General features: G+C 34.5%; 1 protein-coding gene across 2 annotated transcripts in view; it reads left to right on the top strand.

Moving 5' to 3' along the window:
* The window catches only part of PDK3 (pyruvate dehydrogenase kinase 3), a 61,728-nt gene extending 44,139 nt beyond the window's left edge, over window positions 1-17,589 (top strand). Inside the window, exons 8-12 of one of the 2 annotated variants that reach the window (XM_088144814.1) lie at window positions 1,965-2,066; window positions 2,587-2,697; window positions 5,081-5,194; window positions 5,881-6,005; window positions 10,018-17,589. In XM_088144814.1, coding sequence (XP_088000940.1) covers window positions 1,965-2,066; window positions 2,587-2,697; window positions 5,081-5,194; window positions 5,881-6,005; window positions 10,018-10,021 — 456 coding nt within the window. In that variant the 3' untranslated portion in view covers window positions 10,022-17,589. Of the gene's footprint in view, window positions 1-1,964; window positions 2,067-2,586; window positions 2,698-5,080; window positions 5,195-5,880; window positions 7,058-10,017 lie in introns of those variants that run through there. The other variant, XM_088144813.1, reaches the window with a different exon arrangement.
* The last annotated feature ends 302 nt before the right edge of the window (window positions 17,590-17,891 follow it).

The following is a 17,891-nucleotide window of genomic DNA, read 5'->3' as shown; positions in this document are numbered from 1 at the left end:
GTGGTAGGGCACTGTGAGGGAGTGAAGGTGGGGTTGCTCTCTGTGCTTGGGAAAGGTAAGCTGCAGCCAGGTAGAAACACTTCCCACCCCATTTCCCTCATTTCCCTGACTACTCACAAGCATTCAGGCCAGTGTTCCAGCTGCCTGTGATAATTGAGCCACACCCTGGTGTTTTCAAGGCTTTGCCGATGTCCAGAGTCAGCCTCACCCCACTCTGGCTCTTAGCTTAGAAGAGCAAACCTTAAGACAAAGTGGAGGACGAGGTGTGTGTAGAGGGTGTGTGTAAGAGGAAAGATGACAAGCAAACGGCCTACAGACGGGGAAGCAGAAGTGACATCTGAAGATTGGCAGCTATTATAAGCAGGCAAGAGGACTGTCATTCAACTGCCAGGACCACAGGTTGTGGTGAGCAGCATATCTTGGTTGGGAGTCCTGCCTGGAGCTTGGAGCTTTGCTGGGAGCTCAGTAGCAACTTAGAAAAGAAACAACCACACTGAAGCAGCACCTAATCTCAACTAGTGCAAGAATGTTTGGAAAAAGGCAAAGGTTGTATGCCACTTTACAGACTTTACAAACTTTGTATATTTATACAGTCTTTATGCATTTTATAGACTTTTGCTTGAACTAAGTATTAAAGGACTGAATATTAAAGACATATTTACATGGCAGCATCACCTTGCAAGTCCTAATTGGCAGAGAGCGGTAGTCTGTTGTTGGGGAAGATGTGTGCTGCAATAAAACATTTTGAACAGATTTGCTACCCTGTGGTGTGTCCAGTCATTGGAAAACAAAGAACCCTCACAAGCACCCCCTCCACAAGAAACCATTGCTCAGTATGGACATTCTGGACAGTAATGCACCATTCAACCTCCCCTTTTGGGGGAAGGTTGTTAAAGCTTCAGCTCCCAAGGGTTCTGGGGAAGCTGATTATCTAGACCCATTTCATTCAGGTTTCAGGCCTAAGCATAACATGCATACATAATTATTGTTCTCATGAATAACATCTGATGAGACCAGGTTTGAGGAGGTGTACTCTACAGGCTCAGCCAGGTTTCTGTTATAGTATGTTAACTATTTCTAACTGAAGCGGTCTATAAAACCTGTCAAATAAATAAACAAATACATAATAAAAATTACTGAGCTTGTACAAAGAAATAAAAGGCATGAGACATACATAGCACAGAGAAAGAAACATCAAATTTTCAGTGAAAATTTCTTCCTAGATTTGTTATCTAACCTTTAGAATTAGTACTGATGAAAGTGCCTGTTATATTTTTTAGAATTCTTTTTTTCCCATGGAAATCTCAAATTTAATTTGAGGCTCTTAGAAGCAATACTAGTCCTCTCTCTTCTCAGCCTTGATCCAGAAAATTATTCCTTGGTGTTAAAAGTAAAAAGATTTAGAGTAATCTTATATACTCTAAATAGGAGTAGGGGCTGGGGTATCTCTCTGTGGACATGACAAAGAACATCTCTCCCTCATTGAAGATGTGGATTATACGTCTACAATTATCTGGAAAGCAGGCTGGCTGGTTGTGTATGCCAGACTTGCAGCCTGCTGTTCACAACACATGCATCAGTTAGATAGAGCTCCAATTAAAAAATACAGTTACATTAATAAGATTGGGCTTCTATCATAATTGCAGTGATTTTTGTACAAAGGAAAATGCTCCCATGTACAAAGATGTGTTAAATGGCTGTAATTGGCTCTGTTCATACATGAATCAACAGTTGACATTTGCATGACTAGAAAAACCAATGTTTACATAATGTCATATATACACTTCAATACTTTAAACATGAAAACATTCAGGTTACTATCTTTTTTAAAGTCTTGTGCATAAATGTTAGGGAAGTTCATACTATTAAATTAAAACATGAGCAGAGTTTGTAAAATCTTCTGTGTTGTTGCTAACATGAGTTAAGGGTCTCTGAGAAGTTAAATGTTTCATCTCAATTTGCAGAATTCAATGCGAGCTACAGTGGAGCTACATGAAGGTAAATGTGAAAGCTATCCATCAATTAAAACATTAGTCACTTTGGGAAAAGAAGACCTATCAATAAAGGTAAATAATATACTAAGATTAAAAAATCTTGTTTTATTTGTAAAACGATGTAGAAAACAACTATATGTGTTTAGTAACTCTGTGAATAATGTAGTTAATATAAAGAAGTAGACAACCCTGAGAATTTTTTATGACAAGATGATATTGGTGTTAATTTTCTCTTAGGTAGAATTTTCTTTCCAATTATTATGGCTAGGTCTGAATATTTATGCATTCATCTTAGTTTTTAGTTACTCCATAAACTGAGCAGGCATTTCTGACATAGGCCACCTATTTTTCAGTATGCTGTAGTTAGGATGGTGTTTATCAATATTTGGAGGCTGCATATTGGGCTTATTTCATGAATGATGGATTCAACTTTATGTTTTGGAATTGCTGCTTCTGAGTTTAGTTCAGGCTCTATAAGTCTCTGTTCTCTAGATCTGTAACTTTAACCATTGGAAATTGTAGACAAATATGGCATACACTGTTATTTCCTTGGAGGACATTGCTTATATTAAATTCTGATTTTATTTTATAGATAAGTGATAAAGGTGGTGGTGTGCCTCTGAGAAAAATAGATCGCCTTTTTAATTACATGTATTCAACTGCTCCCAGGCCTAGTTTGGAACCATCAAGAGCTGTACCTTTGGTAAGTTCGTTTCTGCAGGCCAAAATGGTCCCCTGATGCAGCTCATGTTTTTCAACACAACACACATTTAGAAATAATAGTTTGTCATATGAACACAAGCCCTTCACTTTAGATGTCATCATAATAATACATATATAATAGAGTCTAAATGATATAATATTAATGTTTAGGCTATTAATGTGTTATTAAACTTAAAATCAGTATATGGGGTATGTATTGAAAACATACCTTAAAAGTTTGCAAAATGTAATGCCTAATATTGCCATCAATTCTGCAGATACTTACGTTTCAGCCTTCATCAGGGTGAGAAGAGAAACACCAATAATGGACTAGTAAATCTCACATATAGGACTCTTTCTGAGTTTATATTTTGTATTTTGTTTATCAGCTGTCAAATGTATGCATAAGTTTATATAAATCACTGCTTGTACAATAACAGGCATGGGATCCTTTCCATGTTGCCATTTCCATACATTTCATTAAAACAATATGATTACAATTCTCAAATGTGCTGAACATGAATTCTGTGTCTTTGTTTCAGTAATGGGAAAAGTGGCAGAATTTAAACTGAGAAATAGCCTTGAGCTGTTTGAATAAAATCCGTGATAGAGCACCATTCAGTAAACATTTAGGAAAGAGTGAAGTCAGAAGAGTAAAACTATCCTATAAAGTAGATATGAATATGTTTTGATACTTATTTTACTCTCCCTCTTATGTTAATAAGTAAGATTTCCTTCATATGCTCAATCTTTAGCAAAGTAGCACAAGCCATATTGAATGTCCCTTTTAAATAGGAAGCATACTTGTAGTCTATATATCTGTAATGTCTTAATAAATGTAATAAAGAACTTACAGAACTTAAATTATTCATAATTCTAATTGAATTGTCAAATAAGTGCAAATACCTTGATACAGCAGCATATCTGCTATATTTCTGACCATAATAAATTGAAGCCTCCTAATTACACTTTTGGAACCTCCCCTTTCTCCATTGCTTTTCTACTGTGGAGACAAAAGCAGTCAGGTTGGTGTTAGATGCAGATGTAACATTGCACATTGATTAATGCAGAAGCCATGAAAAAGGATTGGGTTATTTATGTGAAAGAGTTCCAGTAGGAGACCTAGAATCTGGTCTGGAATTTAGTTTTATGTTAATAAGCTGCTGAGATTTGTTCTTCACTTCATATCACTGAAAATTTAATATAGACTTTGGTTGTGTTGTGAGGAATCCCATTTTATATATTACTATTACATTTGGAGAGATGGTTCAAAACATAATACAGTCATGTAAAATAATTTTTTCTTGCATCTATAGATGGCACTCAAGATGATTCATAATATATAAAAGAAAACATGCAGCAGCAATAACTAGAATAAGAGATTTGGAAAAAAATCTGCATTTTATTTTTACTTATTTTTTAATTCAGAACACTAGTAAAGTCTTGGAAAAACATTTTGTTTGAAATAAAACAAAAGGCTGTTCCTACTGTATTTGGGGAAGATGAGATTGTTAGTTACCTTTTAGGGATTGGATGGCATACAGAGAAATAAATAAGTTTTTTCTAGAGATAAACCTGACTTTTTCAGTGTTAAAAATGAAAAACCATTGGTGTGTTATTTAGAGTGAAGAGACCCAGTTTCAAAATGTCTCTGAACCATGATGGGTAGCCTACTTTGTGATTGTGAGAGGTGGGTGGGAAAGCGCTGTTTGTAATAACAACAATAAGAATGATGCTAATATAGATAAGGTAAAACATGGATAAGAACTTTACACAGAAGTTGATATTATTAGCAAATAAGTTAATACTGTTTTGAGATAAAGATACTAGAAGGTCACTATTTGTAAATTTCATGTGCGTAATAAAGCCTCAATTTAACAGATGAATAGGAGGGAAGGAGTGTCCATTAGACCTGAACATCCTTGAAATGTGAGTGGGATTTTACATATGGGTAAAAGAGCAAATAAGATTTTATGCATGTAGATTTTATTTTTGTGTAAAAAGGAAAGAGAGGCATAACATAACAAATGCTTTTTGTTTTTTGCCACTAGGCATTTCAAAATACAGTAAGGCTTATTCACTAACTCCGAATTCAAGCATAGAAATGTTACCAAATTGAAAGAACAGTTCTCCATTGTTAAATGAGGTGGGATGTTGGTGAATTGAAGCATAAGGAGAGACAGAGAGTTGTAATCTATCTTGGAATACTGTGGCACAAAATAGGGGACACAACTTTGGATACTCTGCCCTTTGCATCACATAATTGATGGCAAACAATGGAAGGTATTTTAATTCTAAGAAGAGAGAGAGGAATCTGTGTGAAGGTAGTCTGTAACTCTAAGAGTTCAGTTTTTAAATTCTTGTGTCACTGATTTTTTTCTTAGGCTGGATATGGGTATGGTCTGCCAATTTCTCGTCTTTATGCTCGATATTTTCAAGGTGACCTCAAACTATACTCTATGGAAGGAGTGGGTACAGATGCTGTAATCTATTTGAAGGTAATAATGGACTACTACAGGGGAACCCTATGAACATACTGTAGTAACTCTTATAAGAACATAAAAATCTCATAACTGATTAAGTTTTAGCATCAGGACAAGTGTTTTATTGCTAAGTATTTGTATTAGAAGTCATACAGATGTACTCAAGCTAATACTTTTTCACATTCTTGGAACATTTTCTTGGATTCTTTATTCATGGATAATAAAATTACCTTTGGAACCAGATGAGTAACTAAGTTCAGTTATGACATTACTAAACTTTTCTCTGTTTATTCTTTCCAATAAATCCATATGAGAAAACTGTTGCTAAATGGAAGCGAAAACTGTTGCTAAATAGAAAGCATAGTTCCAGCTAACAGACAATGGAATGTTTCATTATTGAAACAAACTCCAAGTCTGAGTCAGGATATATTGTAGGACTTCAGTAACAAAATATTATTATATGTCTGTGGTAAGAAGATATAAATCCACATGCTCCAATGCATACAAAAGTACAGGTAATGAAATAAAGACTGAAAATAAAGAATGCAAAAGATGAAATAAAGAATACCTTCCGTTGAATCTGTATTGAGTATATATGCTTTTTCTTCATTTAATATGGTGATCAGTCTCACTCTATTTAATTTTCTTGAAACCACTTGGAATGATCTGAAGCATGATTTTGTCACTCTTTCTTTCTTTAGGCTCTTTCGAGTGAATCATTTGAAAGACTACCAGTTTTTAATAAGTCAGCTTGGCGACATTACAAAACCACTCCAGAAGCGGATGACTGGAGCAACCCTAGCAGTGAACCCAGGGATGCCTCCAAGTATAAAGCTAACAGATAATTCATCAACATTTTCACCTTGATAGTGATACATACTTGCATTCAGAAATGAGTCTCTGCTTTGTTTCAGTTTCCAAAATCCTCTAAATCTATAGCAGCCAATTATTTCTTTAGAAAGATCTGTTACATGATTTGAAATAGCAAGAACAGAGGACTTTGAAGGACTGGCATTATGCATTTTTGGTGTGAGTTGTTGTAATTACTTTGCCAAAACATGCTTGATTAGTAAGTCACAAATTACAGAGAGGATTGCACTGTGACTGCAGTTAGATTATATACTTATATAGTAAAAGGATACTATTTTTTAAGATCACTTTCTAGTCCTGTGTAAGAATTGAAAAAAAGGTTTTGACTTGTTATTTGACAGTAGTGTCTTGCACAGCAATATAATGCAACAGACAAATTCTTGTGTACTTGAATGTGTGCATAGAAAACTCACATTGCTGCATTTTTATATGGCACTATGTAATCCATTATCTAAAAAAATCCCCACCATTATGGGGGATTGTCAGATCCTATATCAGTATATGATTAGTTGATCAAAAATCCTTAGGGCTTTAAATGTTATGTTTCTAATTCCACAGTTTCAAAAGCCAGTTTATTTAATATTGATCTAATTTTCTTGGAAAATAGTGAGACTTTCACTTTGCAGTCATTATCCTGATAAAGTTTTCCTTTTTTAGTCAATAACTTCAATATTGTAATGTGTAAACTGCTTCTTCTACTAGGCCCAAACTTATTGAAAAATAAGACAATGATGCTTTATAATTGAAGTATTTTCTACTGATCATAAAGAGATTAATTTCAAATGTTGGCTTCATCACATCAGATAATTAATTTATAGTATTAATGTTAATATGTTAGTTATTTGAGACCCATTTATATTAAAATGAAAAAATTAACAGAAGGATGCTAAAAGGAAGGACAAATATTGTTAGATTAAATATTCAGCAGCACACTGAGATAAATGTCTAAAAATTGTTTAAGGAAGTTTTTTTTTAAATGGAAACAAAGAATAAAGGTAAAACAGAGGACACATTTGAATGATACTGCCTCTGATGTTATGACTAGAAATAGAGTTTGATTTTTGAAGCAGTCAAGTAAGAATTCTGGTAATATTTTTTCACAGAAGCAATGCTAAAGCGAGGAGAGCTCCAGAACACACAAAAATTCTTCATTATCTGTAGATTGTATTATGTTTATGTTGTTTTGATAATAAGAGACTATGAACAAATTTTTAATACAGTTTGTTCTGATACGGAAATAAGGAGAAAGTTATTACGTTGATTTTTTGCCTAGATGATTCAAACTACTATGCCAATCTATATTTAAATGTAGCAAGAATCTTAATACTAATTAAAACAGAGTACCCCAGTTGCAATGAGGCATCTGTAACTTTGTTTTAAAACTTACTTGGATTACATATTTCTGTCACTAATTATATGTGCATTTTAATCATGTTTATTAATTTTATGCTGTTGCCTTCTTTCTGAACAACAGAAATCCTTTGCACTCTGGAAAAAAAAAAAAAAAGAATTAGTTCTATGTATATTTCCAGTGGCTCACAATTTATTTAAAGGGAAAATAATATATAGAGTGATGAACAAACTAACAGAATAATATCATATATCAACTTTTAGAACTCCTAATCTATCTTGTGTGTAAAACTGCTAATCTTACTGGGATAAAGTATCTCAGTGCACCTGAAAAGAGACAGACATACAGACAGAAGTAGTAAATTCTTTGCTTTTCTTTTGCTGGAAAGAATAAGAATGAAAAAAAAATGGGTTAGTCACTGTAAGGTACATTCAGATCTTCTTCCAGAAGATTTGGGGATGAATACTATTCAATTGAAAGCCAGTTGGTGTAGTGGTTAAGGCATCAGGCTAGAAAGTGAGAAATGTCAAGTTTTAGTCCCACCTTAGGCATGAAGCCTTGGGCCAGTCACTCTCAGCCCTGGGAGGAAGCCAGGGCAAACCACTTCTGAAAATCTTGCCAAGAAAACTGCAGGGACTAGTTCAGGCATTCACCCCTCCCCCCAAACTATTGGATTAAATCTTGTATCTCTGTCTTAGATGTGATTGTGCCATTTTGATGTAGAGTTATTTTTAAAGATATACTGCTGTCTTCTGGATTTTTTTTTTTAATTTCTCAGTCTAGTCTGCAGCCCTGGATTTCCTGAAATATTTCCCCATCCAGGTACTAACTAGCTGTGGCCCTACTTAGCTTTTCAGGGTCAGCTAAGGTTGGCTAAAAACTCTCAACTCGTTGTATTTGGTATTGGTCACTAAGTAGAAAATGAGGCCTAGGTAAGAGCAAATTATATGTAGGTGATTCAGTGTCCCTCTTTATCTTCAGTTACACTGTTGTGCTTTGATGTATAAGCTGTAGTCTAAAATATATACAACCTTAATTTTGTGGTTGTGCTAAAGTTTCATCACGCTGGTTTTGTGTTCAGAAGTGCAATTTCAGTGTAAATGCAGCATTTTAATGTTTGGAAGAATTGTAATATTATCTATAGAATAATTTGGGACCAAATTAGAAATTACATTCAGTTCTGTGTCTCTTTTATTATATATGAAAAGTAGTATTGGAAGGCAGAGACTTGGAGTAAAATAGCATCAGGAGAAAAGGCTTCCTAAAATGTACCCTAGACTTGTTTCTCTACTAAAATTGCCCTCAAATGCTTTTCTATCTACATCATTTCCCATACTTGGAGATGCTGGGTTTTAGCAAATAGGATAAGGATTCTCCTGCTGCTGCTTTTTAATAATAATAATAATAATAATAATAATAATTATTATTATTATTATTATTATTATTATTATTATTATTTCTTCTTCTTCTTCTTCTTCCCCTTCTTCTTCTTTTTCTTCTTCTTCTTAGGATTTCCAAGATTTCTGTGGGTTTTTAAAAATAAATAAATTACAGTGAAACCTCAGTTTAACAGACCAGTTGAGAGGGAATGCCCATTAATTTTGTATATCCATCAAAATGCAAATTAAATAATTTGTGGTGATCTGCATCATTTGTGCAAATGACAAATTGAGGCAAATGATGCAATTTGCATCTTTGAGTAAGGATGTCATTACACAAATGATACAAAATGAATGTAAATTTAATTTTTAACTGTCTCATCTGGAGTACTTTGGATGCAATGGACTTGTCTGTTATTTTGGGGGAAGAGGAGGTGAAAGGCAGAAATTTAGCCAATTACATCCAAAGTCCACTAAATCAAGGATTTAATGTAATTCCATCAGAGAGAGAGAAATGTTGAATTCTCAAATACATCTTGGTTGGGTCTGTCTGATTTTACCAAAGGAAGGAAAGTATAGTATGTGATATATGATTTCTCTGCAATGCACTTTCTCAAAAATTTGAAAGTCTCATATCTTTCTGGGAAATGTTCTGGTGGATGTAGATGCCCCATACTGGTTATGTGTCTGAATTCAGGCAGTTATTTTTTTTAAAAGAAATCTGGAATACATTAAGGTCTTAGCAAGGACACGCTGGGGAGAGAGTGGCGGCAAGAAATATGTCCAGTGGAATCAATACCTTGTGATGTAGAATAGAAACCACCAAAAATGTAGGCTGCTCCCTAATAGATAAAGTGCTTTCAGTTAAAAAGCATTGTGCAGTTTTTCCCTCTTCCTTTTTCTGAGTGTTTAAAAAAAACTCAGAAAAAATTGTGGGAAAACACAGGTTACAAATGGAATATTAAAAATTTCAGTTGCTTTAAAATGTCTAAGTGTGTTGAAGGAGGATTGTACAATAAAAGCTTCATTTGGGGAAAAACAAGAGATGGCAGTGGTTTTGGTACTAACTTGCAGAGACACTAGGAAGAAGGTGCCTGGTTCATGTACAGTATATGCTAAGGCATAGTTTGCTTAACCATTGATAGTTCACATATCACACTAAGCAAAACCAAGCAAACCTTCCACTAGTGTAGCACAATGTGTGGAAGCCACTAAGTTGTTTTATTTCTTTCATACAGGTAGCAATAATGGCAGTGCCAATTCTTGGCTGATGCAAAGGGAAAGTTTCAGCTATCTTGGGATCCTCCTGCTGTGAGAACGTCATGCCTGCACCCGTAGAGCGTGCTGTACTCCCTCTCCCAAAATAATTTGAAAGCCTAGGATTTAACAGCACCTTAAAAGTTCTTTTCATCATGGCCATCTCCCCTGAAACTGTTCTCTAAGTGCTTGATTGGTATTTCACTCATTCCACAGAAATCACTCTATTTATAACCTCTTTAATCCTGTTAACCTAAATGGCAGTTTGTGTTGTTTTGTACAACACCTATATGTCAATGATATATAGTGGTATTTTTATTTGATTAGAACTAAGCTTAAAGAAGGAAAAACCTTTTAATGCACATTTATTGTATATAATCCAGTGTTAAGTCATTGGTTTAATATGAAAGAGGACATAGCTCCTTTCATATGCACTCCATGTTTTTTTAAAATTATTTTTAATAGTGAAATACAAATAATTACAATGCCAACAGGAAAAAAATCATGGTTATACAGTGAAGAAAACAAAACAAAATACCAAACTATATTGTGATGATTAAAATAAACATAACAAAAAAGAGGAAAAAAAGGCTACTTAACAAAAAAAATGTAAAAAGATCCATATAATACCCATAGGTATCAATACAAAATTAATCCAATCCATAAGCTTATTATCATATAGAAATATTCTGCTTCACCTTTTCATTTTCAGAACACATAAATTTCTAAAAAATACATAAAATCGTATCCTGAATCCAGTCCCTAAAAGCAGAAGGACAAGTTTCTTTCCATTTATGTAAAATGATCGTCTTAGCCATGCCCAGGCTTGATAGAGCCAAAGCTCTTCATGAGATGACAGATTTCATGTTTTATGAATATAGTTCAACATCACATTGAGTCCTTAACTATAAAGGTTTTTTTCTCAGAATTGTATTGACATATATAGTAATTTGAAAACAAAGTGATTTTATAGCTGAACCAGATCAGATCATATGAGTTAAAGTTTCTTCAAATTTTTTATAGCACTAGCACAGAAAATCTGATGCCTAACCTTTTTTAAACATTCTTTGAGTGGTAGAAAAATATAAAATATTTTCTGATGAATTAATTTTGTTTTTAAATCATAGGAAGTATATTTTATATTTCTTAACACCAGGATCCAGTGATTCTCCAAAATTGAATATTTCAGTTCTTCATTCCACAATTCAAATAAAGAACTGATATAAACTTTAATTTTACTTTATAATTCCTTCTAAAATTGGCTTAATGGTTTCCTTTTGAGTGCTGCATCTATTGAGGATCCTAAAATTACAGATAATTCTGAATCTGCTAATATATTTGGACCATGCTTAGTACATCTTTCAATTATATGTATTGCCATGTGAATGTTGTAGGCAAGTCATGTTCAAAATTCAATCTCTAAAAAGTTTTTGAAACCAGCTTTAGAAATCAACCGATTCAAAGTATTGATCTTTTATTTGGCTTAAGTGTTCCATTAAAATACTTTACCTGCTATTTTCCCATTTGGGCTATGTCAAATTCTCACGTGATTTGGGATTAAAACATAACCTCTATTTGGCCAAAGATATTTGAGGAGATTTAGCTTGTCGTAGGAATGCACTCCATGGTAGGATCACCCTTGCAACATTCAGCATGTCTGCTTATAGGTTCATAAGGGTGGAAAAGACCTGCACTCTGACCTTAGAAAACCATTGTGAACCAAGTTGGGAATGCTTGGCTAGATGGTTCTGTGTTATATGTAAGAGAAGCTCACATGAATGTGACAGGGTAAAATATACTAAAGAAATATACTAAATAAAATATACTAACTCCTTCTCATGGAGATCCAAGCATGTGGACTTTTTCATAATACCCTGTAACTTGTGCTAGAATTCCGGCGTTGCCACAAATAAAGTTCTTTCACTGTAAATGCTGTATCTCTCCCTTTTTCCTTTTTAATGTGCAATAAAAATATTAAAATGATCATTTATCATTGATACTTTTTTGAGCTATATTTTAGCCATATATTCTTAAAGTAGCTAGGGTTTGGTCAGTTAAATTTACTTCCCAAATTGGATTGCATCCTTTAGTCTGAATCCATCACCATACATATGGTATATTTTTGTTCTCTTTTAATTGTAGAGAATCCTGTTGCCTAGACTGCTTCTGCAGTGTTTACAAAACTCCCATAATCCTTAGAGCCCAATTTGGATGAGGTTCACGCCTACCCTGCCTGTTCTTGATTTCTCCTGTTGGTCCTCAGTATACTGTATCTGAAAGGTCCTAGCTCTTATCTTAGCACCCATCCAAAAGGCTGCAGTTGGTGTCACTGATGGTGGCTTGATTGCAGGGGTCATTCTGAATTTAGGACAGATTTGTGAATGACTATTTCTCTCTTTTCAGAAGGTATTTTAAGCAAGCAAGCACAAATATGTACGTTTCCCCCTCCCTTTTGTGTGTGTGTGTCGGGGGGACAGCTGTAGTGCTTCTATTTTCAGCAGGATGATACTCTGGAACAACAAATCAGAGCCAAAATTATACTGAGATTTCTGAGTCTAGACAGAGTAGCTTAGAGCCATTTACATGCTTTAGTAAATGTAAGTGTCCCAAATTATCCAGTGTACCCGTGATTTCTGCTTCATCCTGCATCTGAGCATAGGGATAGGATAAACTTTTTCAGAATCAGTCTGCAAAGAAATCTGGTGCACTCTTAATGGAAGGCCATCTGCCCCCCACCCCTCCACATTATGGAAAATGTACCTGTAATCTCTTTCAGATAGATAATGGTAACATTTGGAAGAAAATATAAAAGAGGCTGGTGCACCAGCATTTAATTTAGATGCATCTCTACACCCACATAAACAGTTGCTGGTACTGTGAATATTCTGCTGGTTTAGTTTTTGTAATCCATTTTATTAGACAAGAACAAGGAGGCTACCATCTACAAAAGAAAAGTAACAGCATATGAAATGGAGAGAATTGATTGGGCAGGAACCCAGTGTGATAATCCTGGGTGAAAGTGAACAATATCCTTAAATGGACAAATTATAATCTCTCCCTGAATATCTGTTTCTTTGAGACAACTTTCTAAGAGCCTGCCCCAGATGTGACTTCGATTTTATGAGAGCATGTGGTGGACCATACATTTAGCCATTCTCTAATCTGGATTATTTTAAGCCTTCTCAAATAGAAGGAAAAGCAATTGCCAGTGTTTCAGGACAATTGTGGCAGAAGCTATTGTTCATTAGATGGACTTTCTGGCTAAGCTATTGAACTAAACACTTTTATTTCTCTGTAATTTTTTTCCTGTGTACTATGTCGTGCCTGTGTGTGTATTTCTGGAATCTCCTTTGTGTGTTGCATCTCTGTGTTACTGTATGCCTGCCCTGGGAAGCCCAGGGCAGGCTGCATACCCTCCATTCTGGGTCATATAGCTGGGAGAGAGATCGAAGGAGAGTTTTAGAAGGGAGCAGTCCCTCATCTCATTCACTGCCTGGCTGCCTTTCCCCCTGGGGGCTTCTCCCCGTTCTTAACCACATTTGGCCTTATACCGGTTGTTTTTCTGAGAGTTCTGATCCCCTTTAAATAATGTCTTTCCAACATTCTCTTGGGTTGGAACCAAATTTTAAAATGCACTATATGCTCCATTCTGGCACAAGAATCCTTAGCACTATATTTTTTTTTATTTTTTTTTTATTTTTATTTTTATTTTTTATTTTATTTTATTTATTTTATTTTATTTATTTATTTTATTTATTTATTTTATTTTATTTTTATTTTAGAAAAAGCAAAGCAAAATGGGAAGGGTTTTTCTTTTTTCTTCCACTCCTATTTGAGTACAATTATCCTTTCTTGCAAACCAGTTCCTGGACATACTATAGAAAGGGATTATGTATCGAATGTAAATAGTTTGCCAGTAGTTAGAATATCACACACTTATGCTCTGGATAGAGCCTTATGTGTGAGCAGGTGTGTGTGGGAGCGTGTGTGGGAGAGAAAATTTCAATTCTTATAAAAAAAAAATGCATGTCTGATTTTGCACTTCTCAACCAGAACACGTTTCTGAGCTTGTAAATCTCACATCCTATATTATATACATGAAATGTAACACAGGTGGCCTATTGAACCTAGATGAATGGGTTTGTTTATGTTATGATGCAGTGGACCGGGCAGAGACTCTTTTCAGGTTCAAACCATTTGCAGCAGTATCTGCCTTTTTACATTTGTGTCCTAAAAATTAAAACTTCAGAATTAATAAAATTAACTTAGCTTTTTAAATAGTTTCTAGCTAATAATGGTTAAAGGTTTGTAGAGGAAAGATTAAAACGGAAAATGCTTCTTTTTTTTATAGAACTCATTATCCAGGTGGCTAAGAAAGCTTAATTGGACATAACCTTTTGTAAGACACTGCAGATAAGACTTAAACTACACGGAGGATAATACATTCTGGGATGCTTAAGTGCTTCTGGCAAGACGTAATAGAGATAATGAGTTCAACCTCTCAAATTCTTTAGTTTCTGACCAATAAAAATGTTAAGGATAACCTATACTTATGTGCCAGTGTATCAAGATAACTTTCCCCAAGGCAGTTTCTCCTTGGCATGACATTCAGATTGCAAAAGCAGAAAGGCTGGCTTTTCCCGGCCCAAAGCTTATGCCCCTGTTACTGTTGTGACTGCTTGGAGAAATGAGATTTCAGCACAATCATGACAGGACTGTGATAGTGATACACAACAAACCCAGGCATTCCTGCCTTTGTATGCCACCATTTGGACTGCATCATACTGATTCCTTTGCTTCAGTACCTTTCTGTTAGTGTAGCTAGAAAGGGTATCTGCTTCTGAGAGGCACACCATTGATTTCTGTCTCAGAAAAAGAGTTTCAGAACTGAATGGAGCCTCTCTGCATTCATAAGCAGGATGTTGCAATTTGAACTTTCTATATTGCCTTGTGTAGGATTTGTATTAAAATGGGTATTAATCTAGTTAATATCCATTTTAAATATAAGCCTGTACTTCCTATTTTAGACAATTCAGCTAGGTAAAAGTATATGTAAATCACTTGGAATCAATTTCCTATTTGTTTTTATGATGTCTGAACTTGTTCAGTAATCCTGAACAGCATTGAAAGAATACTAAGGTAGGTGATCTTATTGTATCTTATTTTGCCAGTTTTTCTGCTATAAAAAGTCTTTTTAAAATCCTTGCTATTATTTCTGTGCGTGAACTTTTGGGGGCAAAATTTATAGTGATTTGCATCTATTTGCCTTTCAAAATGCCTGATTAGTCTAATCATCATCTTTGTGCAATTTTTTGCATTCTTTATCTACATATACAGTATGAATATTTTAAAAATACACTTTTTGTTGGTTTTACTACCAATATTATTATGCACACCTGAGGCCCTTCAGTAAGTCAAATCAGGAAAGTCAACTCAGCATAAATCACCTAAGTAACGATGAATAGGTTTTCATTTTAGAATAAGTATCAAATTGCATTTGTAGACAATTTACATAAATAGGATTTGTGGGCACTTGACTAACAATCATAAATTGCAATTTCTAATTGCTGAAATGTCTCTAAAATCTGAAACTCCTTGACTTACAAGTTTAAGGACAATAAACATTCTTAAAAACACAGAATGCTTGTAAAAAAGGTCTTATATTAACTTGTATATTAAAGTAGAAGGAAAACTCAGTCAAATACATGGTGAATAAGAACTCGGTATAGGTTATTAAACTTAATTATCATGTTAGCATTCCAAACCAACTGTCTTTTAGTTGTAAGAAGGATGTGGTAATGAATGTACTTTTCATAAGTGGTTGATAGCTTTCATTGCTCAAGTTTAATTTGTTGCATTGATTTTTAATGAAAGAAATTAGGAAATGTGGTTTCCAAGACTCCTACAGAAGTATTATGGAAAGAGTCATTGTGCCATATTAGGTAAGAAATAGTAATTCAACAGCTGTTATTAAGTGAGCTGGTTTTTGTCACAAATAACATAAGAATCTGAATGTATCATCATCATGTACATCTCCTTTAAGATCTAAATCCCCCAAATGGTATACTGTATATGGTGATACCAATACATCCACCAACATCTTTGTGCCCACCAGGTTTCATGTTTCACCTGATTTGATTTTATTTTGTTTCAATTCTCTTAATTAAAAAAATGGAAAACTAACATGCTCCAAAGATCAAACTTCAGACATAATCTGGTATTTCCAGGAATACTGTACACTGGTTTCCACATATACTCCAAAGACATTCTAGAAGACAAATGAAAAAAGATGAATGGCTGAAGTCCAGTGCTTTGTTGGAAGAATGGCTACCTATCAAGAAAAAAAAAATCAGGAGAACACATGGAGAACAACCCCCATCAGTTTGCTTTCTGAGAAATTGATGTTTTGTGATTGACTATTATATCTATTTTGTGAGAGTGCCAGTTATGTGCTCCCAAAGTTCCAGATGTAAAGATGAATATGGGGGGGGGGGGGAATCCCTATGTTAACGTGTTTTCTCCTAGAAATTGATAAAACAGATGATTCTTCTCAAAAATCCTCATTTGCACAATTAGAATAATAAACAGGGTCATCTAGTATGACCCAGAAAGTGTGCCTTCTCTGTCATAGCGCCCGCCTTATGGAACAGCGTCCCCCCAGAGATTAAAACTGCCCCTGTCCTGCATGCTTTTAAAAGAGCCTTGGAAACCTGGCTCTTCCCCAAAGCCTGGTCATTGGGCTCCTTTAGGTTAGATGTAAAATTCTTTTCTGATATTGTGATGTTTCTCGCCTTTTTAAATGGGTAAGCTGCCTATAGTTGTTACGGAGTCAGATGGCGTTAGAAGCATGTTTTATAAATAAGTAAATCTCAAAGTGATGAATGGTAGTATATGCAGTTAAAACACTTTTGTCTATACAGTTTGGATGCATTATCAGTCCATATAATTTGGATGCAATAGCAGTAGCTAGAACAACAAAGTTTTGAAGGATTGTAAACTCACATTTTTTAAAATAGAATATTGATGAATTTTATGGAGTTAGTGGCTTGCTGAACAATTGGAATACCCTATTTTAACAAATCACTTGGTTTGGGTTTTAAAAAAATATTAAATATGTATCCTTTGATCTTGATGCATTTAATTAAAAAAAAGTCATTTCTGCATATTGGACACCTCAGAGGATTTAAGAGTAGATGTCAATATGATGGAAGTGAAAAATGGGAGAGACGATGGCATGCATGTGTGGGCCTGCTCTATTATCCTGTTTTGATTTAATATCCATGTTACTGTGGTATTGGGAAGAGAAATAAGGTTCAAAGATTCTTATGTAATGTTTAAGTATTTACCCAAAAAATGGAACTTCACAATTTAGGATTGGATTTATCATGCATGCTAAATAAATATTGTTTCATGTTGATGCAAGGACTCTGTCACACCTGATTTTAAATATTGGACTGATGAAATGTGTTCACTCTTCACTGCTGAGCATGTTTAATTTTTTTTCCCCCTTTCTGGAAATTATAAGCAATAAACATTGTTTTAAAACTATCAAATCACAGTATGTATTGTTTCACTGAAGTGTTAATTTGAAGGATAATTCCAATACAGAAATTGTTTTGAAGTACATACAGCTGTACGACAAAGAATTTTTAAAATGTGCTGTAATTCACCCATTGTAGCCCATTACCTGATTGGAAATTGGGCATGCAAGAAATAATGTCTGTGATAGTCCTTGATGGTCTTATAAAACATGCTGACAGCAAAAACAGCAAATTCTTCCATTCTACTGGAGGCTCCCTGGTTGAAAACAGTACCTATAATTTAAAGGCAAAGATGGCTTTGGGACAAAATGCGT

The sequence above is a fragment of the Python bivittatus genome, unplaced genomic scaffold, assembly GCF_059951505.1.
Source record: "Python bivittatus isolate LINGU-HERP-01145 unplaced genomic scaffold, Pbiv_v1 ctg000350_np1212, whole genome shotgun sequence".
NCBI classification, from domain to species: Eukaryota; Metazoa; Chordata; class Lepidosauria; order Squamata; family Pythonidae; genus Python; species Python bivittatus.
The sequence above is the reverse complement of the archived record's forward strand: the minus strand, read 5'-3'. Positions and strand labels throughout refer to the sequence as shown.